Here is a 23,935-nt window from a genome sequence, read left to right as displayed (position 1 = left end):
ATGGTTTGTCTTTGTTAAGAAATGTGGGAAATTTATACAATGCCCGGATTAGGCCACATAATGAGGCTTACTAACAAGTGGCCTTAGCGTGGATCCTGATAGTGCCTGCTGTACTGTGGTCATAACACAAAGCGATACCAAGCAGCTCTGTGTACTGAGACGGTTATTTAACGAAACAGGTATAAAACACACTGATGAAAATACTATAGGAAATAACAACAGAAATCGTCTCATTAAGGTGTTGGAAAGCCAAAAGCTGCCTTGGGATACACTCAACAAGTATCTGTCCAATAAGGGCTTAACATCATTCCTCCAAAAATTATTCTCCTAATTTGTGTTTTAATGTCGATGATGGCGGAGAATGCTGTCTGACACGTCAGCGTGTTCAGTTGGGTTGATATTCTGTGAATGTGATGTGAAGGTAATAGCATTGGCTTAATATTCATTTTATATTCAACAAACAACTGAATGAGCTTTTACTCTTTTACTATTTACTGTAGCCTCAAGTGGACACAAATCATGCCAGCAACACGTGTCCTGTAGCATAATAGAGCCACCAGTTTATTTTTTGTCACATATACCTGTGTGTGTGTGTGTGTGTGTGTGTGTGTGAGTGACTGGCTAAATCTAATCCATCTACCCATAAGGTGTAAATTTTAATATAAATGTCTGAGCGAGCATAAAGCAATCTGCAATTACCTAATTAGCTGCTTTCATCCACTTACACAATCTGTGATATGAACCATGGTATGAAAGGTTAATTAATCGCAGGTCATTTCCTCCCTCATCGCTATATTCTGTGTCTTTTTTATTTGTACAATTCTGTCTGTCTACAACAGAGTTTCATATTATGTCCTTGCGACGTTTTTCTCGAACAGCGCGCGCTACGCTCGGCTTCGTAACGCTTTTATGAGCGCAGCTTGTAAGTGACGTTGTATACAGTGAAAGATGGCATATGTTGTTTTCAATTTGGAGCGGCTTCATTTTCGGATGGCTTGCTGCCGGTCATGTTATTGAAAGGCTCCGTGCGAAACGCTAGTAAAGAAGTGTAACGCAGTTAACTGCTCAGAAGTAAATGCACGCTGCTTTGATGCAGTTTGGGTCAACATGCTTCTCATGTTCTTAACATGTGTGTTGATAACCTTTGCCTTGGAGTGTACCGTTGCCTTGTATATTGTTGTGTTTTTACACATGCACATCAACTGCGAGAGCCCCAGTTAATTAGCTGGCTAATTAGTTCTGATGTATTAGAGAAGGCAAACAGGTTGTTGACCTCTGTATCACTCAGCCATATAGTGTAGATTCTTATTTGGGCTTTGAATGTTATCATTTTCCTCACTTTTCCTGCCTTTTTCAGAATGGTACGGTCCAGTGTGATGCCATTGTGTGTCCCCCTCTGGAGTGTCCTGATGGTTCCATTGCTGCCTATGTGGCAGGAGAGTGTTGCAAAAAATGTCAGCGTGAGTACCCACACACACACACACACGCGCACACACACACACACACACACACACACACACACACACACACACAAACACCTCCTACCTCTTCCTGCATCCTCTCATCTACTCCTTGCTGCCAAAGTTGCTTTTTTCTTCCCTCACACTCCCACATACACACACACACACACACACACATAGATGCTGAAGATACTATAGCAGAGCTTTTCATCTTACGCCCCCACAGGGTTGCCTGACAACTGACCACATCTCTCTGTTGCTTAGCTACATGCTCACTGTGTCTCCAGAGGTGTCCTCCCGTAAATATACATATCCAAATAAATTATTCACGAGCAGGCAATAAAGTGCAGCCCTCTGGGGTGTATGCAAATGGAAACCTGAATTTAAACCTCTTGGCCTAACAGTGGGTCTGTCTGATATTGGATTTATTTGAGGCTATGAATGTGATCTCTATTCCGTTGCAATTAGAAACAATTTGATTTAACGTATATAAATGCTGGAGAACATTTTCTCTCGTTTAAAGAGCTACAACCGACCGTATAGAAACGTAAGTAGCTCCTTGTTTAATATTAGTATAAGGTTTTTTTTTACGAATAGTACATTTGCTTATTTTCACAAAGATTTTGCATGAAGCTACAGTATCAGATGCTTTCTCTGAGACACCTGAATCCAGTCGTAGCGTCTTTGCGACCTGCTGTTCATATTGTGTCATTTGTAAACACATTTAAAGGAGCTCTCTGCCCTCTTCCACATACATGAGTTGACAAATGCAGATATTCATTCTGATTGACATCAACACAGTAATATATTTCCTCCCACCCAGATAGAGCACAGCCAATTACTGTAGCTTTCATGAGCTCGGTCAGTCAGTTCTAATATTTTTTCTGTTATTAAAATGACAGGGGGGCAAAAAAAAGGGGGACTCGGTGGCTTAGTGGTTAGCACGTTCGCCTCACACCTCCAGGGTCGGGGTTCGATTCCCGCCTCCACCTTGTGTGTGTGGAGTTTGCATGTTCTCCCCGTGCCTCGGGGGTTTCCTCTTGGTACTCCGGTTTCCTCCCCCGGTTCAAAGACATGCATGGTAGGTTGATTGGCATCTCTGGAAAAATTGTCCGTAGTGTGTGAGTGAATGAGAGTGTGTGTGCCCTGTGATGGGTTGGCACTCCGTCCAGGGTGTATCCTGCCTTGATGCCCAATGACGCCTGAGATAGGCACAGGCTCCCTGTGACCCGAGGTAGTTCGGATAAGCGGTAGAAGATGAGTGAGTGAGTGAGTGAGTGAGTAAAATGAGATTTCACAAAACTGAGTTTTGCGGTCGAACATCTGTACCACATCTGTACCACACAATGGACATTATCTGGATGTACTATTCCCATCACACACAATGCTTTAAAACTAAACCTTCTGATGATTTTCTTCTTCGTGAATATAAGCCAGTAACCAAAGGGACTCAGGTTTAATAATTTCGGTTTCAGCCGGATTAAACGGTTGAAGTAACATTTATCTAATGACTCAGCTAGTACTTAGGGCTTTGTAAGAGTTTGACTGAAATGCACACTGTGTATTGTGTGAGCTCTATTTCCAAGATCTTTGTCTTTTCTTCCCATCACTGTGGTGTTTTACATCCGCCTGGGTCTTCCACACGAAGACAAGCAATGTACTAATTAGTTAGGCTTTTTTGTTCAGTATGAAAGATCAGCGCTAACGTGCTTCTTGTTAAACGTTTGACAGACAGACAAACGCACGCCGTCTTTTCTTCGTACACGTCCTTTACAAAAGTGAAAAAAATTGAAGCACCTCAACAAATAATATCTGCTGTGTTTTGAAATGCCGTCACGTCACACGTTCCTGTGCTTACTTTCTATGTGAGGTGCTTTGTGTATTTGTGAATTTTGTGATGTTCTGCTTATTAGTTAGTTTGTTGTCAGAGGAAACCTTAGTAAAAAACGAACACTTACACAAGAATTGTGATTTTATTTGCCAGATTTTGGCCATATGACTCATTTGGACACTCAGTGTAAAAAATCCATCACTATCTTATGTTGTTAGGTGTTACGTTTGATTTGCATTCAATGCAATCGTTTTTTTCAACATGTACTGAATATAAAGTAACTGCTTAGCCTTCTCGTGTACTTTTTAAGCGCCAGCCCATTTAGACGTACACTGCTACTCTATTGCCCCTTTTCCACCAAAAAGAACCGAGTGCTGGTTCAGAGCTAGCGCTGGTGCTGGTTCAAAGTTGGTTCCACTGGCGAACCTTCTAAGAACCGGTTTGCCTTTCCATCGGTTAGAGAGCATCACAGAGCCGAGTCTGACGTCACTGTATACGTGTCACGTGTTCTACCTGCTGGTGTTGAGGACACAGTGCTGGCAACACTATAGTTCAGACTCTGGTTCTGTTATGGTGTGAAAAAAGAGAAGTTTGGTTTCACTGCTGTCAGGCTGATCGACAGATTGTAATAAAACTCAGCTGGTTGGTGCTCCAGGATTTCTCCTTCTTTTTTTAAAACAAAAATCTATAACATGGTAAGCACAGCTAATGGACTGTGACTCCTGTACTGTATGTCCTGTAGTGCTTTGACACATAAAACCCCAAAAGATCTGGGATATGTACTGATTGGAGTACACATTCACCCTTTTCCTGTGTGTGTGTGTGTGTGTGTGTGTGTGTGTGTGTGTGTGTGTGTGTGTGCAGCTATGTGCATATTTTTTGGACAGGAGCTGGTAGAAGGGGACAGAAAAGCCGTGCATCACGCCAGTGGCTTGTGCCAGCTCTATGAATGCAAGGTGAGAGATCAGAGCCTGTACTTTATTATCTTACTGTGCAAATCACCTCCAATGTTTTCCACCTTGTTTTCGGTGAACCAGTAGATGATTTGGTTAAGATGTTATGTTATGATGAACCAGACTGCCACCAGTAGCTCAGCCTGCCAATAACACTGACCTATTGTTCATCTAGTGTCAGCTGCTATGCTGCCAAATTCCTTCAAATTCCACTTGAATTTTAATGAGATTTAATTCTATTTTCCGCACTAGGTTTTCTATTTGTATTATTGAGACAATTTATTTACTTACCCACGTTAATATTTTATGCCTTTAACCTAGATTGTACATTTTCACTACGTTTGGCCAAATGTGAGGTTACACCACTAAGCATAACCTCAACAAAATGGTGTTGTAGTTCCTACTGTATCTACATAGAGTTCTACATTATAGGGTCAAACGTATGTGGACGCCTGACCATCACACCCATGTGGACTTTTCCCTAACTGTTGCCATAAAGTTCATTCATCTTCTACCGCTTATCCGAACTACCTCGGGTCACGGGGAGCCTGTGCCTATCTCAGGCGTCATCGGGCATCAAGGCAGGATACACCCTGGACGGAGTGCCAACCCATCACAGGGCACACACACACACACTCTCATTCACTCACACAATCACACACTACGGACAATTTTCCAGAGATGCCAATCAACCTACCATGCATGTCTTTGGACCGGGGGAGGAAACCGGAGTGCCTGGAGGAAACCCCCGAGGCACGGGGAGAACATGCAAACTCCACACATACAAGGCGGAGGCGGGAATCGAACCCCCAACCCAGGAGGTGTGAGGCCAACGTGCTAACCACTAAGCCACCGTGACCCCCTGCCATAAACTTGGAAACAGAAAATGAAAATTTGCCTTCACTGGAACTAAAAGGCCCAGACATGTTCCAGCATGACAGTGCTCTTTACTCAAAGTAAAGAGTGTGTGAGAACTCTAATGCCCCTCACAGAACCCTGACATCATCTCCACAGAACACCTTTGGGATGAACTACCCCAGACCTCCTTCTCTGATCTTTGAAATGCTTTTGTGGCTGAATGAACACAAATCCTCCCAGCCACTCTCCAAATTCTAGTGAAAGCCCTCACAGGAGAGTTGAGGGATTACTGTATACCTGCAATGGGCTGTTCAACAAGCACATCAATGTGATATGTCTGGTGTCCATGTACTTTTGGCTATACAGTGCGTCTGCCCGGTGGCACTCTATTTGGGACTCAGTCACAATACGTACATGTAATATCCGCTTTAAGACACAAATACGTATATATTGACATAAAGTGCATGTGCTTGGCGTTCCGTAAAAGACAATACAATGCGATACATAAATATATCACTGACCAGTAAACAGTCTGTGCAAAACAATCGTTGCAGCATTTAGAAAAGGTAAAGATAAAGTAAAGATGTAATGTGCAAAGATGAGTTTTGTAGCAGCATTTAAGAATGTAGAAAAAGTGAATGTGCAGACGTTGCAAACTGAGTACAAAGACTTATAATCACAATGTAGTCAAGTGTGTATGTATTTTACTTATAGTGTGTATGTGTAGTCAAGTGTGTATGTATTTTACTTATAGTGTGTATGTGTAGTTTAGTGTGTATGTATTTTACTTATAGTGTGTGTTACTTATCACAATGTAGTCAAGTGTGTATGTATTTACTTATAGTGTGTATGTGTAGTCAAGTGTGTATGTATTTTACTTATAGTGTGTATGTGTAGTCTAGTGTGTATGTATTTTACTTATAGTGTGTATGTGTAGTTTAGTGTGTATGTATTTTACTTATAGTGTGTGTTACTTATCACAATGTAGTCAAGTGTGTATGTATTTACTTATAGTGTGTATGTGTAGTCAAGTGTGTATGTATTTTACTTATAGTGTGTATGTGTAGTCTAGTGTGTATGTATTTTACTTATAGTGTGTATGTGTAGTTTAGTGTGTATGTATTTTACTTATAGTGTGTGTTACTTATCACAATGTAGTCAAGTGTGTATGTATTTACTTATAGTGTGTATGTGTAGTCAAGTGTGTATGTATTTTACTTATAGTGTGTATGTGTAGTCTAGTGTGTATGTATTTTACTTATAGTGTGTGTTACTTATCACAATGTAGTCAAGTGTGTATGTATTTACTTATAGTGTGTATGTGTAGTCTAGTGTGTATGTATTTTACTTATAGTGTGTATGTTACTTATAATCACAATGTATTCAAGTGTGTATGTATTTTACTTATAGTGTGTATGTGTAGTTTAGTGTGTATGTATTTACTTATAGTGTGTATGTGTAGTCTAGTGTGTATGTATTTTACTTATAGTGTGTATGTGTAGTCTAGTGTGTATGTATTTTACTTATAGTGTGTATGTGTAGTTTAGTGTGTATGTATTTTACTTATAGTGTGTGTTACTTATCACAATGTAGTCAAGTGTGTATGTATTTACTTATAGTGTGTATGTGTAGTCAAGTGTGTATGTATTTTACTTATAGTGTGTATGTGTAGTCTAGTGTGTATGTATTTTACTTATAGTGTGTGTTACTTATCACAATGTAATCAAGTGTGTATGTATTTACTTATAGTGTGTATGTGTAGTCAAGTGTGTATGTATTTACTTATAGTGTGTATGTGTAGTCTAGTGTGTATGTATTTTACTTATAGTGTGTATGTGTAGTCTAGTGTGTATGTATTTTACTTATAGTGTGTATGTTACTTATAATCACAATGTAGTCAAGTGTGTATGTATTTTACTTATAGTGTGTATGTGTAGTTTAGTGTGTATGTATTTACTTATAGTGTGTATGTGTAGTCTAGTGTGTATGTATTTTACTTATAGTGTGTATGTGTAGTCTAGTGTGTATGTATTTTACTTATAGTGTGTATGTGTAGTTTAGTGTGTATGTATTTTACTTATAGTGTGTGTTACTTATCACAATGTAGTCAAGTGTGTATGTATTTACTTATAGTGTGTATGTGTAGTCAAGTGTGTATGTATTTTACTTATAGTGTGTATGTGTAGTCTAGTGTGTATGTATTTTACTTATAGTGTGTGTTACTTATCACAATGTAGTCAAGTGTGTATGTATTTACTTATAGTGTGTATGTGTAGTCAAGTGTGTATGTATTTACTTATAGTGTGTATGTGTAGTCTAGTGTGTATGTATTTTACTTATAGTGTGTATGTGTAGTCTAGTGTGTATGTATTTTACTTATAGTGTGTATGTTACTTATAATCACAATGTAGTCAAGTGTGTATGTATTTTACTTATAGTGTGTATGTGTAGTCAAGTGTGTATGTATTTTACTTATAGTGTGTATGTGTAGTCTAGTGTGTATGTATTTTACTTATAGTGTGTATGTTACTTATAATCACAATGTAGTCAATTGTGTATGTATTTACTTATAGTGTGTATGTGTAGTCAAGTGTGTATGTATTTTACTTATAGTGTGTATGTGTAGTCTAGTGTGTATGTATTTTACTTATAGTGTGTATGTGTAGTCTAGTGTGTATGTATTTTACTTATAGTGTGTATGTTACTTATAATCACAATGTAGTCAAGTGTGTATGTATTTTACCAGGACCGCACAATGCACAAAGTCCAGAACGACGGGTGCCCCGAACTCAACTGTCCAGAAACACAGCAGGTCACTCTCACTGACAGATGCTGCCGAGTGTGTAGAGGTGAGGCTGGTCTACGTCACTGGATTGTCAGTTTGTTTTATAAAGACAGGGGTTGTGAGAGAGAACACACGTTTAACCCGTTTTGTGTGGGACGTCGACAAGAACAAGCTGAATGCTGCAATCATAAAAATAAAGAAAAGAGAGATTAAAATAATCCATGACGGTCTGTTCCAATTAAAGCGCCACTCGTATTCCAATACATCGTACTGAACTTAATGCGACGTACGGTAATATAAACACTCACAATTTATAATGCTCTTCACATCTGGCTTATATATTAGTTCTACCTTCAGGTTTTGTGCTTTTCTAGCCATTTGTACTCATTTTATAGCTGAGACCAAGGCTGAGAAATGGATTTAAAAAAGGTTGCTAAGAACTACCTTTCCAGTGTTGTGTTTTTTCTCTGCACACAATTTTATTGCCTGTGTAATAATTTACCAGAGGTTATTATTTTTTGATATAAGACAGAATTACAGTTATCTCAGTCCCCATTTATTATTAATGCTAGCAGGCTAAATGCCCATCCCAAGCATGGATTAGCTAGCTTTTCTTTTGTTCGATTTTGTTCTACAGGCTTGGTTATTTGTCTTATATTGACGTTAACATCACGAGAACGTTTGTAGTAAATCTAATCTAACTTATTTATTTTATCGTCTAACTTTACCTTGTGCTGCACAGTGCATGTAAAATATAACATTAAACAAAATACCTAACGCTAATCCAATGGTACGAGAAAGATACGGGTTAGAAACGTGTTAAAGAAACAAGAACAACAAACTGTTCTGTATAAAGTTATGAAAATGTTCAGCGTTTCTGTTCCAGAAATACAATTCACCTCTAGTGTTTGTTTTCAGTCCTTAAATTGGTTTGGTGCCTTGGTTTAGACACTTATTATTATTACACACTTTATCAGTAGTGACTTAGTTACTTAGTTATTTAGTAGGGATGTGGTACTGTAGCTCAGTGGTTTAAGGTGATGGGCTACTGATCGGAAGGTTATGGGTTCGAACCCCAGGTCCACCAAGCTGCCACTGCTGGGCCCCTGAGCAAGGCACATAACCCTCAGTTGCTCAGTTGTAAGTCACTCTGGATAAGGTTAAATGCTGGATAATGCTAAATGCCGTAAATGTAAATGTAGTGACAGTTGATTCCTTTGTGAAAAGGGCACGATTTCTGTGCGGAGGGAAGCGGCTGCATGGAGCACTCGGACTGCGTGAATCTGGACGCAGGAGCGAGCTGCAGCTGCAAAGAGGGCTTCCGTCCTCTCCGGCCAGACAACGCATACTGTGAAGGTAAGCTGTCGGGCGTCTGCTCCTGGTATAACGATATACCATCAGATGAAAAACGGCCGTCAGGAAGGTTTATCTGGTTTGCTAAACGTATAAAATTCAGTATTATAATAAACAGTTTATGACTGAATCTTGCATATCAAGGGCATGTGCAGATCAATTTCCTCTGCTAATTGGATTTGTACCAATTAAAACGATATGAGACGAGAGGCTGGAACGGAGGAACCTATAAAGGCAAAGTAGGCTAACCTCAAATTCCATTTTCACCTGAGTTATTTTAAGGGAGTCACTTCTTGCTTTTAAATACTCTGTGAAGTCCTAATGAGCACAAAGTGACGATTACTTCTTATCTGTGGGGTTTCCTTATTCAGTCAGACAGGATTTTTTTTTTTCATGAACACTGAAAGTGGACTAGATTTCTCTTCTGCATTAGACTTACATTTAACTGTTGGGTGATTTAAAAAATGAGGGTAATTACTGTTACTGGGTCTACATAGTAGTCGTATCTGGATGTGATGGACATATTCCACACCACCGCACCTTTATCAAACAATGATGTCCATCATCAGCAGGAGTACGTCATGACTGGCTCTCACCTCCACCTGTCCACGTTTTCCTTTTCTGTCTGACCTACTTTCTAAGCATCGCTAACGAATCGAGGCGAACGGTTCGGAGAGCTTCGCCCCCCTTTTTTTTTGCCTTTACCACTGCGCAGATCAGACAGATATGTAATGGAAGCAGTTCATCTCATCCAAAAATAAACCTGCACCATTGTGCATGGGCCATCAGTCACCGCTCGCTGCTTTTGCATGCGCCTCATGGAAATAGTTGTCAGGTAATTACACAAGAACAGGAGAATATGCATAATTAAATATGCTATCTTGCACACTGATTTAAAATTAATGCAGAGTTCAGTGGTCCTTACTGGGTTAAGCTCTACTTAGACTAATGGACTAGCTTGAAATGAATTCTTTATTCTGCAGTGTTTAGCCCTGCGGGACACTTTTGAGTTGAAATATTATACAGAAAGCCTGCTAAAAATATTAGTCATTAAGAGATTAGTACTCGGCTTGTAATTAGTACGTATGTGTTAAAATAATGTTATCGTTAGATTTTTATCATCTAAATGATAGAGATAACCACAAGAACCTAGAAATGTTTTATTAGTGAAAGTCATAATGCCCTACTTCACTAGTAGACCAATTCATCAGATGTTTTCCTCACGTGGATGAAGGCCAAGGTGCTTACGTTTTGCATTCTTCTTGTACCAGTTTATGATTTTAATAAGACTGTTTTTAGGGATTGCAGAGATTCATATTAAATATTTATAAGAACGGTTAATTTACCAAAATGAATCTAATTTAAAGATTGTGTGACCTGCATAAAAAAACTGTGATTTTCTGTGGTTTATCAGGTCTGATACGTACGCTAGGTTAGATGTGAAAATTCAAATAAGCAAAAATGTTAAATTGCCTTATGAGATTATTTGACCTTATAACTGTATTCAGAAAAACAGTTTACATAAACAAATGTACAGAAGTGGGAGTAAGTCACACATGTTCAAGTCACAAGTAAGTCTCGAGTCATGAACGTCAAGTCAAAGTCAAGTCGAGTCTTTTTTTAATATTTGTCAAGCGAGTCTCAAGTCTCAAATTTGCGACTTAAGTCTAACTCGAGTCAAGTCGAGTCCCCATCTCTGAGTCATTTAACCCAAGTCCGAGTCAAGTCTCGAGTCATGAATGTCAAGTCAAAGTCAAGTCGAGCTTTTTTTTAATATTTGTCAAGCGAGTCTCAAGTTTCAAATTTGCGACTTAAGTCTGACTCGAGTCAAGTCGAGTCCCCCATCTCTGAGTCATTTAACTCAAGTCCGAGTCAAGTCTCGAGTCATGAATGTCAAGTCAAAGTCAAGTCGAGTCTTTTTTTAATATTTGTCAAGCAAGTCTCAAGTCTCGAATTTGCGACTTAAGTATGACTCGAGTCAAGTCATTTGACTCGAGTCCCCATGTCTGCAAATGTACATAAAGCACGTGTGATTATCGCACACGTATTTTTCTTTCGAACTATTTTCTTAGAAGCTACATTACGGCATTGCTATGCAAGTTAAAAGGCGACAACGACCCGTAATGGCTTTTTTTTTTTTTAAAACTCTAAAATTGTACTTCTCCAAAATAAAGTTTAAGCAACTTTCAACCTAAAGGCAGTGAGTTGTTCGAATTTCAAAAACCCTCACCTCATTAATTCCTTGTTGTTTCAGTTCCTCAGCATCCTCTGAGATGCAGGGGTACTTTTTTGTGGGTGGCAGAGACAACGGAGAGCTACTCCTTTAAAGTTGTCATCCACATCGCTGCTCTCGAAATAGACTCTGACGATGAGATCAGTCCCCTTTCAATTTTTCATGCGGTTGGTGGAAGGGCAGAGACTCAGGGGGATACTCTTTAGAAGCAGAGTGTTGCTCTGTCAGACAGAAAAGCAGGGGGCCTCAATTCCTCCCCTCGCTCGGTTCCACTCAAATAGAAGCTGAGTTTTCCAACACAGCAAACACTGTTTTGGGGGAAATAAACTGGGATGTGGAATGCAGGATGCTGTCTGATCACAGCAGGTCCATATTGCTCACAGGTACGCAACTGGAGTGGACAGATAATGAGTTCACCCAGTGTGTGGAGTTTAAAATCATCCTGGCATGTCTTCTTGTGTGTGTGTGCGTGTGTTTGTGTGTGTGTGTTTGTGTGTGTGTCTGTGTGTGTGTGTCTGTGTGTGTGTTTGTGTGTGTTTGTGTGTGTGTTTGTGTGTGTGTTTGTGTGTGTGTGTTTGTGTGTGTGTGTGTTTGTGTGTGTTTGTGTGTGCGTGTTTGTGTGTGCGTGTTTGTGTGTGTGTGTTTGTGTGTGCGTGTGTTTGTGTGTGTGTGTGAGTGCATGTGTTTGTGTGTGTGTCTTTGTGTGTTTGTGTGCGTGTGTTTGTGTGTGTGCGTGTTTATGTGTGTGCCTGTGTGTGCGTGTGTGTTTGTGTGTGTGTGTTTGTGTGTGTGTGTTTGTGTGTGTGTGTTTGTGTGTGTGTTTGTGTGTGTGTGTGCGTATGTTTGTGTGTGTTTGTGTTTGTGTGTGTGTTTGTGTGTGTTTGTGTTTGTGTGTGTGCGTATGTTTGTGTGTGTGTTTGTGTGTGTGTTTTTGTGTGTGTGCGTATGTTTGTGTGTGTGTTTGTGTGTGTGTTTGTGTGTGTTTGTGTGTGTACGTATGTTTGTGTGTGTTTGTGTTTGTGTGTATTTGTGTGTATGTGTGTATGTGTGTGTGTGTATGTGTGTGTGTGTGTGTGTGTGTGTGTGTGTGTATGTGTGTGTGTTTGTGTGTGTGTGTGTTTGTGTGTGTGTTTATGTGTGTGTTTGTGTGTGTGGTTGTGTGTATTTGTGTGTGTATGTGTGTATGTGTGTGTGTATGTGTGTGTGTGTGTGTGTGTTTGTATGTGTGTATGTGTGTGTTTGTGTGTTAAATGTTATAGGATGTGCATTTTTATACCAGTATTTATCAAAGATGAAGGATGTCCTTATGATTTTTTTGGGGATTATACAGAATAGAGATATTTTAACTGAAAATTTATACTAAATAGACTGTTGGCCAACAGATGATTACGTTTTGGTATCTAAGCACATAGATTTATTCAAAATGCTACTTAAAGAAATGTTGCTTTCTATTCAAAGAAGGATTCCAGTAAACCGGTTGAGGACGAGTGTATCAGAACCTGTTGAAAGGCTTTGTTTGATTGGGTTTGAGAGGAAAATGCCAGTAGGTGGAGGAAGGTTAATTGGCGTTGACTGAAGAGGAGAAACCAAATCCCAAATGTAATTACAACTCAGGTGAAGTCAGGGAGAGAGTGGTGAGTGGACGAGGAGGATGACCTGACCGCGGTTTCGTTAGAGTGACCTTCAGGGCATATACACACACACACACACACACACACACACACACACACACACACACACACACACAGATCGGTTTAAACCACCAGCACACTGAAATCAAACTCCTGCCATCCAACAGCATAACATAAGCACACAGATGGATTCACAGGAGATTAAATAGTCCTTTATCTGGTAAATAATATCACTTATATTAGCTTCACAGTAGTTATTGAATAATACGGCTTATAAGATGAATAACTGAATAATAAGCAGAGAATTTAAAATGTTAATTAAAGGAACCCAGCAAGCAACTTAGCTGTGTTTAACGAGCAGCTGTATTTCTAAATACGGCATTAATGGTTTAGAGGGGATTTAGCTGGAGTCTAGAACGGATTCATTCCTTTTTAACTCTTTAAACTCTCAAGTTTTAGTTCCTTGCTCTCACAAACGTAGATTTCTGAATCTATGTGGAAAAATAAAAAGAGAAGGCATAGAGATTTATCTTCGTCTTCCAATTGACTGCATGTGAAAGCTGTTTAGCAATAAACACACACACACACACACACACACACACTCACACACACACACATATGCAGACCGTCAGCACCACTTCGGGTAAGTGAGGAGTTTAAATGGGACAGCATTATTCATTACTATTAATCAGGCCTAACAGAGTCCATTCTTCTTCTCTGAGCGTTCACAGCATTATTCGCTTTATTGTTTTCTATTTCACTCGGCAATGAGAGGCATCTCATATCGTGAGATGATTTACCGCCTGTGAGTTTGTGTTAATGAGGCCATAGCAACGGCACGGCTTTCAAAGGATGCGCCGCTGCCGTCTCCATTTTGTTGACGCCTCGCCAAATCCTGTTAATAATCCAAGGTTCTTTCAAGGTATTCTGTCTCTTTGTCAGATCGAGCCAAATAGAAGGAACATTAAGGCAGTGTTTTCAAGTGCCTCTCAATGTCTGGGTCCCTCCTGTGGACTCATACTCTAAGAGGCAGTGACTCACAAAGGCTAATTAGAATGATCTAGCCTGACTCATTATTACTGTGTGGTGTTTGTTAACAAGGCCGGTGTAGCAGTGATGTAACTCAAATCAAGCCTCACTGGTATTTGGCAATGATTGAAGTACCTGCTGGAGAAAAAAAAATTCCAAACTTAAAGGTGAGGTGCACGTTGTTTGAAAGCCAATGTTGACATTTGAAGTGACCAGGTGTAAAAAGCCCCACAGATTCATCTAATTTGGTCGATGCTTACAGTATTTCCTGTGCGAGTGAAGCAGAATGCATCGGAGAATCCAATCGGTAGACCAAGGCCTTCACCACTGTGACATAGTTACTATAGAAATAATAGAATTATTATAGCGTATTAATATAAAACTGTTTTGTGATTTCCTGTTACAGAAAATTCTTATTAACACTTTATTTGTTATACTTCACTAATTAGAGTTCGATCACTATTTTCAACTTTTTACAGTATGTTTGTGCGGAAAAACTAGTCTCCTCAGAGGCAAGAGAATAAAATTGGGTGGCTTTACTCTATGGGACAATTTGGGATTTAAATTGCTGTGAAAATGTATTAATATCGCAACCCCTCTGGACCTGAACTTGTACTGTGGCCCTTTTCTATGTTTGTCTGCTGGTGGTTACTCAGGGAATAAGGTGTTGGACTACTGAGTGGAAGGTTGTAAGATTAAATCCCACTGCCCTTAAAACTCACCGGCTCAGTTGTATAAATGAGATAAATGGATTGGGGTTGCAAAGGGGTGGAAAGTTTCCGGTAAATTTCCATGGGAACTTAATTTGGGGAATTTTGGAAATATTCCAAATTGGAAAATTTACTGGAATTTATGGAAATTTATGGGAATAAATATATGGGAAACTATATCATATACAAACATAAATAAACATTTTGTTTGGTCATAACACTCCTAATTTACTGCTTATTAAGAGTTATTAAGTTTAGGTATTGGGTACAATTAAGAATGTAGAATAAGGTCATGCAGAATAAGGCATTAATATGTGCTTAATAAGTACTAATAAATAGCCAATATTCTATTAATGTTCATGGTAAGAAGCAACTAGTTAAATGACCCTAAAATAAAGTGTTACTGTGCATGTTATGGAAGAATGTACAGTAAGTACCTGCAGGGGGTTTGGCCTCAATGGCCCTCCAGTAAGCAGTGTGCTGTGTGCGAGTGACCGAGGAACGCAGGGTACAAATTCAACTTAAATTGCATTAAATCTTGTTGTTTTAAACAAAATTATGCTGCAAGATTTTTTTTTAACTACATTTAAGTTCCTTGTTATAGACAACTCTGCTTTTTTTTTTTTTTTAAATCCCCAGTTTATTTCCATATATTCCCGTTAATTCCCATGGAAAGATTCCAGCCATGAAAATTCCCGGAATTTTGCAAACCCTACTTTGGATACGGCGTCTTCCAAATTCCATAAACTATGCCGTAAATGTCTTTAAACATATTTCAGTTTCGATGTTGTGCGTTCAACATAAGTCGAAATAGCTGTTGCAGGAATTTGCACAGTCGCTCGTGTCTAAGCAAAGTGAGAAACAAACACACTGGAAACCTGTTGTGTGAAAGCATTTTCTATCAAAACAATAAAAATATTACTCACAGTTTGGTCCACAAGAGTGCTGTAGTGCTGTTTAAAGAGTTTTTTTAAAGGCACTTGGAATTGAAAAATGCTTGTTAGCCGGTGTAAAAGCTGTTACGATAATAAAACTGGATCGGCAGAGCTGTGGGAAATCAGATTAACTATTAAGCACGGTAGTGAATTGTTCTGTATTCTATTGCAAACATAAATCTGCTTCCAGCTTGCTTTCATTTGTCTCCTCCTGGCTTTTTATCGTTAATCCGCTATAGTTCTTCATCTGTAGATTCAGATATTGCTCTTGAACAATAATCAGCCTCCTCAGTGCCATCATTTCGAACAGTAAGCAGATGTAAGTAGAAACGACGAGCGATTTAGATTTTTTTATATTTAATATTGTGGTCTCTAGATGCTAATTGTACATACTGTAGACATTGGAGTCTGCTGGGTTTGCTTTTTTTTTTGCTGCACATATTGAGAAGGTAGTTAATTTCATCTGGACCTGACTGACTGACCCTTCACAATTTACATGTGTCCTTTGAGTTCAAGTTCAAGTTTCCAACCCCTTGAACTGTTCCTCATTTTATGGTTTCACCACTCGGAGCTGAACCAAAAATCATAGACAGCAGGTCTGCATTTAGTTCATTGTGAAACTACTTTATCAATCAATCAATCAATCAATCAATCAATCAAATTTTATTTATAGAGCACCTTACAACAGCCAAAAGGAGCACAAGGTGCGTTCCAGTGAAACAACAATAAAAAATAAAATCAATAAGAACACAATGAACATAAAATAGCAGTTGAAACAGGGGCTACGTGTTAAAAGCTTGTATGAATAAATGAGTTTCGACTGCGATTTAAAAACACTCAGCACAGTGATGGATCGTAAGTGTGCTGGAAGTGATGGCAAATTACCAGCCTCCAAACTTCTCATATTTGTATTTGGGAGTGACCAGAGAGGTCCAGAGGAGCGGAGAGATCTGGCTGGTTGGTAGACCTTTATTAATTCTGTGAGGTAGGCCGGGGCCAGACCTTTGATGGCCTTAAACACAAAGAGAAGGACCTTATACTCCACCCAAAACCGCACCGGAAGCCAGTGAAGCGAGTGGAGGACAGGGGTGATGTGTGAGCGTTTGGAGGTGTTGGAGAGAAGACGTGCTGCCGCGTACTTTAGATACTTTAGTTTTACAGCAGTGATGTGTGTAGCTGTAGCCGTTTCTGAATAACGCGTTCACGTTTCTCTCTGCTACTCACTTTTTATTCTTGGCTGTTCTTGGATCAGTTGATGCTTGAGGCCTGAATGACTGGACCTGACGTCTGTGCAAAAAAAATAAAAAATTGGCCAAAAAGAGTTGCATCAAAATCAAAGACTTTGTCAGTCTAAATAATTATAAGTCAGTAGTTGTAATTTATTACTGATGAATCAACATTAGACTGCCTTCTTTTTATATTCCACTTACAGTAACTACTACAACTCCACACCATGTCATAAGGCCATCCTTAAAAATATTCTTGTTTGCCGTAACCCGACCGAACCTGTCAATTTAGGACCGGAAAAAAAAAACGAAATTTTTTACTCTTCAAACAACTAATACAAAAGCAATAAAATAATATTAATTATATTTTAGTAAGGGGGTCACGGTGGCTTAGTGGTTAGCACGTTCGCCTCACACCTCCAGGATGGGGGTTCGATTCCTGCCTCCACCTTGTGTGTGTGGAGTTTGCATGTTCTCCCCGTGCCTCGGGGGTTTCCTCCGGGTACTCCAGTTTCCTCCCCCGGTCCAAAGACATGCATGGTAGGTTGATTGGCATCTCTGGAAAATTGTCCGTAGTGTGTGATTGTGTGAGTGAATGAGAGTGTGTGTGTGCCCTGTGATGGGTTGGCACTCCGTCCAGGGTGTATCCTGCCTTGATGCCCGATGACGCCTGAGATAGGCACAGGCTCCCCGTGACCCGAGGTAGTTCGGATAAGCGGTAGAAAATGAATGAATGAATGAATATTTTAGTAAGTATTGTAAATATATAAATTTCCCAGGCCTACATACAAACGAAGGCTACGTTCTTTCTTTTAAATAAAAACCCGTGACGTCATCTATGTTTACACTATCGGTTAACGGATGTCACACTACAGCCTGTGCGTTCGCTTCGTCTCATCCTCTCATTCACTGTCAGAGTCGACGGTTTGCGCTTGGTAACGATGGCTGCGGCTGCAGTAAACAAAATGTTCGCGGTCACCGTTCAAACAGATTTGTTTGTGGTCTATAAAGCCTGCGTCAAAATGAGGTTTGCAACGAAGCGCCCGAAGGCACGGGTTGAAGACCCAGTCAGTGACGTCACAATATGCTAATTTGTTTAAGTTCATACCTACGTAATCACCATCACCAAAATTGTACTTTTCTTTTACGTTGAAACTTGAAAAAAAAATATAGACCTACCTACCGAGCCTTTTTTTTTTTTTTACTGTTATTGCAAACCAAAATATTTTTAAGGATGGCCGTAATGTGCTTATATAATTCAGTACATTTGTGTTCAAAGAGTTCTGTATGTCATATATAGTGTTGTTTGATTGCACACAAGGCATTCGATGAGACGGGCATCTTTTTCTTTCATTCATTCATTCATTTTCTACCGCTTATCTGAACTACCTCGGGTCACGGGGAGCCTGTGCTGGAGGCGTCATCGGGTATCAAGGCAGGATACACCCTGGACTGAGTGCCAACCCATCGCAGGGCACACACACACACTCTCATTCACTCACACAATCACACACATACTACGGACAATTTTCCAGAGATGCCAATCAACCTACCATGCATGTCTTTGGACCGGGGGAGGAAACCGGAGTACCCGGAGGAAACCCCCGAGGCAAGGGGAGAACATGCAAACTCCACACACACAAGAGTTGTGAGGCAAACGTGCTACCCACTAAGCCACCGTGCCCCCCCTCTTTTTCTTATTACTCTATTTAAATCCATGTATCTCTGCAACCATGCATCAAACTGCATTAGTCTCCGAGTCTCCGCTTATGTGCCAGTGAAATAGAAAAAACGTCGGAGAAGTTAAAGGACTATCTCTCTGTTCATTTATCTTTTTGTGTGAACGAATCTCTTGACCCAGATCGCTCTTGGAATAGAAGTGTTCATTGATTTTGCAAGCCTTTTGCTCACAATGCTCCTTCTGGTTTTATGGCTGACACGTGACAGGACGATCAAGGGAATGGAATTACTAATGGAGACAGAAACCGTCTGATTGTGAGGCCTCGGTAATCTCACTGATGTGGCTGAATGCATCGCCTCATTGTGAGAAACGCTGTTAGAGATTGCTGTAATCACTCAGGTGAGATGCGTCTGAGGAAGCTCGTGCTATCGTATCGGGCTCATGTTGGATTTCAAACAGAAAAATGCTTGAGTTGATCAGTGGAAGGATCGTTTGACGGATCGAGACCGATTAAGAAATGCACGGGTAGGTGAATGACTGAACGAAGAAGGAACAAACTAATATTCACAGCTTTTTAACTTGTAGTCTGACAGTTTTAGTCTACCAACACAGATACTCACAGCACCTATCTATCTACGCCACTTCAGCTCTTATCTTATCTATCTTGTTTTAGCCAGCTCGGATGGATGAACTCCATCGATTAACAAGCGAGCGTTCGTTCGTTCAGGCAAAAAGCCGAGAGCGGATTGAAGGTCTGTTCAAGGAAATATGATTCTCTTGAGGTAATGTGAGGAGAGAACTGAATAGAGAATAAAGCTGACATTTTACTCTTGTATTCACTAGATTTAAATCAGTGACTTTTGTAAATTAAAATGATATTGAATGTGGCTGCACAGAAGGCCAAGAATGATTGACTGAATAATAAACATGCTTGCTGAGTGCATACAAGGAAAAGAAACGTAAATCATTTTCAAGGATCCGGCCAAAGACGGATGTTTGAAGGAAATGTGGTTATTTTTTCATTTGAAAACTTTTTTTTTTAAATCTGTTTAGTGATTTGATATAAAACCACACACTTGACTTTGTCTGAATTAATGAGATGCTGCCATGTTCCAGTCGTCCCTGACCTCTTTGTTCCCCTGAATTTGTCTGAAGTGTTTTCCTCTGTCTCAGGTTTACTGCTAATTTGCCGCCCACGGCTGAGCGAATCCTTTCTTTTTCCGCAGTTTAACACGATAAGTCCTACAGTTTAGTTTCAGCTTTAAAATACTTTTATAGCAATGTGATTGATTGATTGATTGATTGATTGATTGATTGATTGATTGAGAGCGAATTACAGAATGAAAGTATTACACAAGATGAAGATAAATTTGAATCTTTAGCCCATTAATAAACAATCTGTGCCTACATCTATTTATTTGATTAACAACTGAGCTTTTAAATGGCTCACGAGTGCCATCAAATGCAACGTTATGCACTTTTATATTGCACCATTATGTATTATGTGTAAAAATAGTTTTGTGTATGTTAAACTCTGTACTGAAAGCTTGTTTTTTCCTGCAGATATCGATGAGTGTGCGGAGGGGAAACATTACTGCAGAGAGAACACTATGTGTGTGAACACGCCTGGATCGTTTATGTGCATTTGCCACACAGGGTACATCCGCATCGATGACTATTCCTGCACCGGTAAGGAATAAATACCTTGTTCTGAACGTACAATGTTATAACCAACTTGATGAAATCTCCAGGCGGTAGATCACATTCAGTGGTGTAATGTAATAGTGAATAGCAAATATGACCTTAATGCCATAGACTCTAAAGCACCTTGTGTGTAATTAAAAAGCAGTTCTTTCCAGTTCAGTTCAGCGCAGTGGAAATTGTGGTGAGGTTCAGCAACATGTGTATGTTCTTCCATTACTGGCTTGAAATGCAGCGATTAAACAGATTACTTGTGTTAAACCACCTAATGTGTCTCTTAAAGGTGGGGTCTCCGTTGTTTGAAAGCCAATGTCGACATTTGAAATTACCAAAACAAACACGCCCCTAACCCAAATGGGTCCCACCCCTGTATCGATAGCTCCGCCCACACGTACATACGTAACCCAGGCAACTACTGGAAAGAAATGTGTCTTTATCATAGCTGAAGGGAAGAACAATACGATTGTAGATAAACAAACAAGCAAAAATGACACACAAGCATAATCATGTAAAGGACAAAGACATATATTAGTTCTGTGTAACAAAGCAAAACCAACGTTACTCACCTATCGAGAAGGAAAAAAGCGCCTCGGCGTCCCATCGCAGGCCTTCCTGCTCCTTCTGTTCTCTCCAGCGCTGGAAAGCTGATCCTATATTAACACGTCCTACTTCTTACCTTATCGTAAGTCTTTCTTCTCTTTCTTTCTTTGTTTTTATCCTCCATGTCAATGTTAAAACCGCTTTCTGCTAATGTCACACATGCGCACTGAACACTCTCTCCGCCCATATTGACAAGACACGCCCCTTTCTGCTCATTGGCTACGCGTTTCTTTTGTTTTTGTTTTGTTTGGCGTCCCGACTCGGTTTTCTGAAGCATTTCTCAAACAACGGAGACCCCACCTTTAATATATAGACAATTTTTTTGGGTGCGTGTGCAGTCCCTATACTCACCATTTGGGATTTTATTTGCAAACCTAAAAGATTTATCCAACGATACGATTAGTACAGAAGAGTACAGAAATAATTAGATCTCTCTGGAATTGAATCCGGTAGATTTTTAAATGTTAAACTTTATGTGCTTTAATCTTTAAGTTTTTTCTTCAATATTTATTCCAACATTCGGTGCGTGTAGTACAGCTGTTCCGGGTTGATTAAAGGCTACACGTCATTTCTTAATGCTTTATTTACTAGACGGCAGATGAACCGTTTACATCGTTTAATTTTCCTCAGAACGTCGATATTGTGAAAGAGATGTGTTTAGTTTTGCTACGGCGCTTTCACATACTGTAGATCATGATTTAAACAGCCTGCGAGCTGGTGGGCGACTGTGCACAGCATTGCCACGTCTATAAAAGTCAATTTGTGTGATTAAGTCAGCCTTTCTCTGGGTCTGCTATAGTGTCTTGGTAGTAAGAGGTGCTTACTAAAGTCAAATGCCTGTCATCCTTCTACTGACTTATGATGATAGAACTATACAAGTACCAAACTTCACCTTGGCATGCAGAGTGGGATATAACTCTCTCTGACACACACACACACACACACACACACACTCCTCCATGTGTATCGACCACCGTGAACAAATCACGGATCGTGAGACTGCAAACGGCCTCGTGCACGGTGCATCTTTAAATGTGACTGAATATAATACCGAAGCTGAGAATCAAGCTGTTTGTTCAAGAACTGATTGAATCAGTACACGTGACGTGACGTGACGTGACGTGATGCGAAGTGAAACCTGCAGTGTTTAGTGCTGAAGAGTGAATCTCCAGTCCAAAGAAAGGTTTTCCTTCTCCAACATGCCAAATTTAACTCAAACCTAGCTTGGCAATTACCCGACGAAGTGAATCGGTCGTTAAGAGACGTGGATCTCTGCAGCGCTGTAGCCCTTAAGAACTGCTGGTTCATTGATTTTATTCTCGGTGACACCCCATTGGTTTATGGCAGGTATATTAATGCTTCAGCACTGAGCTACTTTGTCACTTTACTATATACAAATATTGAGATCATATGATTAAATACAGAGAGATAATATTCTGCTTAGTATCTCTGTACAGTAAATAGGTTCAATTAAAGCCAGTAGGCATGGCGAGTTAGTATACATGACTGATTTTTTCACCCTTTATGTAGTATACAGTATCGTATAATATACCGAATCGTTACTGAAGTATTTTCGCATTACATTGTCCAATTAAGGTGTGGAACAGATGTGTAGGATAAATATGACCCAGAGGGAGATATTTAAGGCCTAGAGGCATACAGCTTCTTTCTTGTGATTGATCCTGCGTTGCTTGTTATCACATAGCCGACAACAGAGCTTGTTAAGAGACGGCGTGCATCACGGATGAATGCTGAAATACGAGTTCTGTTCTAACCAGCCTTCCCCTTTTATCAACCGAAACTCTTTGACTCTGTTTTGAGTAGAGAGTGACTGAGTAGAGATTATATTGTGTAGCATGTCTGTGCAAACCGATGAAGATACTGATGAAGATACAGGAGCTGAGTAGTTTTTTAGTACAGTAAAGGTGAGAAAGCTGATACTGTCAACAACTACGAATCGGGAGGGATTTTATTTTCCGCATCGCTAGCCATTTTTCTTGTAGAACGACACCGTACAGTATAATGTTTTTTAAATAATATTTTGTGGAGATGTACAGTGTCTGACAGATAAACCCGATCGATTGCATTATTCTGTTGTTTGTCTACAGGATTGCCTAAAGCAGTGAGTTTTATAGCTTAGCCCCTGGCTTGGGGGGGGGGGGGATTTCTGTCGTATAAAAAATGTACCAGGTTCTTATAATTATTGCTCAAGGGCACCTCAGTCGTGGCCAGCTCGAGACTCGAACCCACAACCTTAGGGTTAGGAGTCAGACTCTCTAACCATTAGGCCACGACTTCCCCCTTGGCTGCTTAAGCAGCCAAGATATCGATGTAAACATTTAAATAATGATTGGATTGGAACCGTTAATGGAAATTACATGTTAGCTTGATTACTGATCATGTAATTCTACAGTAAAACTCCGTTGTTTCATTGTGGCCTTGGCAGTGCACAGACCTGCTAGTTTACCGGCAGTGCTCTCCTTCTGGTCCTCTCAGAGTTTGCACAGTCTGTAAGATGGCTGAATCAGTCACGCTTCCAGGTTAAGGTGAAACGTTTCAAAACGTTTAATTAGACGCTTCTTTGGTTCCATTTGAGGAGTGGATTATTACACACACACACACACACACACACACACACACACACATTTTCTGATGCAGAATATCTCTATCTTTAGTGCCAGTGCTCTGAATGTATCTTCATCACAGATGCTGTTATTGATGGCTAGTGAGCATCTGTTTGCTTTGAATCTTAACCCACACATAAAACTTCTAGTTCCTAATTGCAGACATCACACACACACGCACACACACACACACACACACACACACACACACACACACACACACACACACACACAATTCAGCGTGCACCATATTAATCCTGCTCTACTTTGTATTACCCCTTAAACCACCTCTTGACAAAACACTATTCACTGTCCTCCCAAGAGA

General features: G+C 39.9%; 1 protein-coding gene across 1 annotated transcript in view; it reads left to right on the top strand.

The window, feature by feature from the left end:
* nell2a (neural EGFL like 2a) overlaps positions 1 to 23,935 on the top strand; it is an 81,934-nt gene that overhangs the window by 19,272 nt on the left and 38,727 nt on the right. The window contains exons 9-13 of the mRNA XM_060886781.1: positions 1,358 to 1,460; positions 4,156 to 4,247; positions 7,849 to 7,951; positions 9,115 to 9,243; positions 20,249 to 20,374. Of these exons, the coding sequence (XP_060742764.1) occupies positions 1,358 to 1,460; positions 4,156 to 4,247; positions 7,849 to 7,951; positions 9,115 to 9,243; positions 20,249 to 20,374 (553 nt within the window). The remainder of the gene's footprint in view (positions 1 to 1,357; positions 1,461 to 4,155; positions 4,248 to 7,848; positions 7,952 to 9,114; positions 9,244 to 20,248; positions 20,375 to 23,935) is intronic.

The sequence above is a fragment of the Tachysurus vachellii genome, chromosome 14, assembly GCF_030014155.1.
Source record: "Tachysurus vachellii isolate PV-2020 chromosome 14, HZAU_Pvac_v1, whole genome shotgun sequence".
In the NCBI taxonomy this organism is placed as follows: domain Eukaryota; kingdom Metazoa; phylum Chordata; class Actinopteri; order Siluriformes; family Bagridae; genus Tachysurus; species Tachysurus vachellii.
This window is presented reverse-complemented; position numbering and strand designations above follow the sequence as displayed.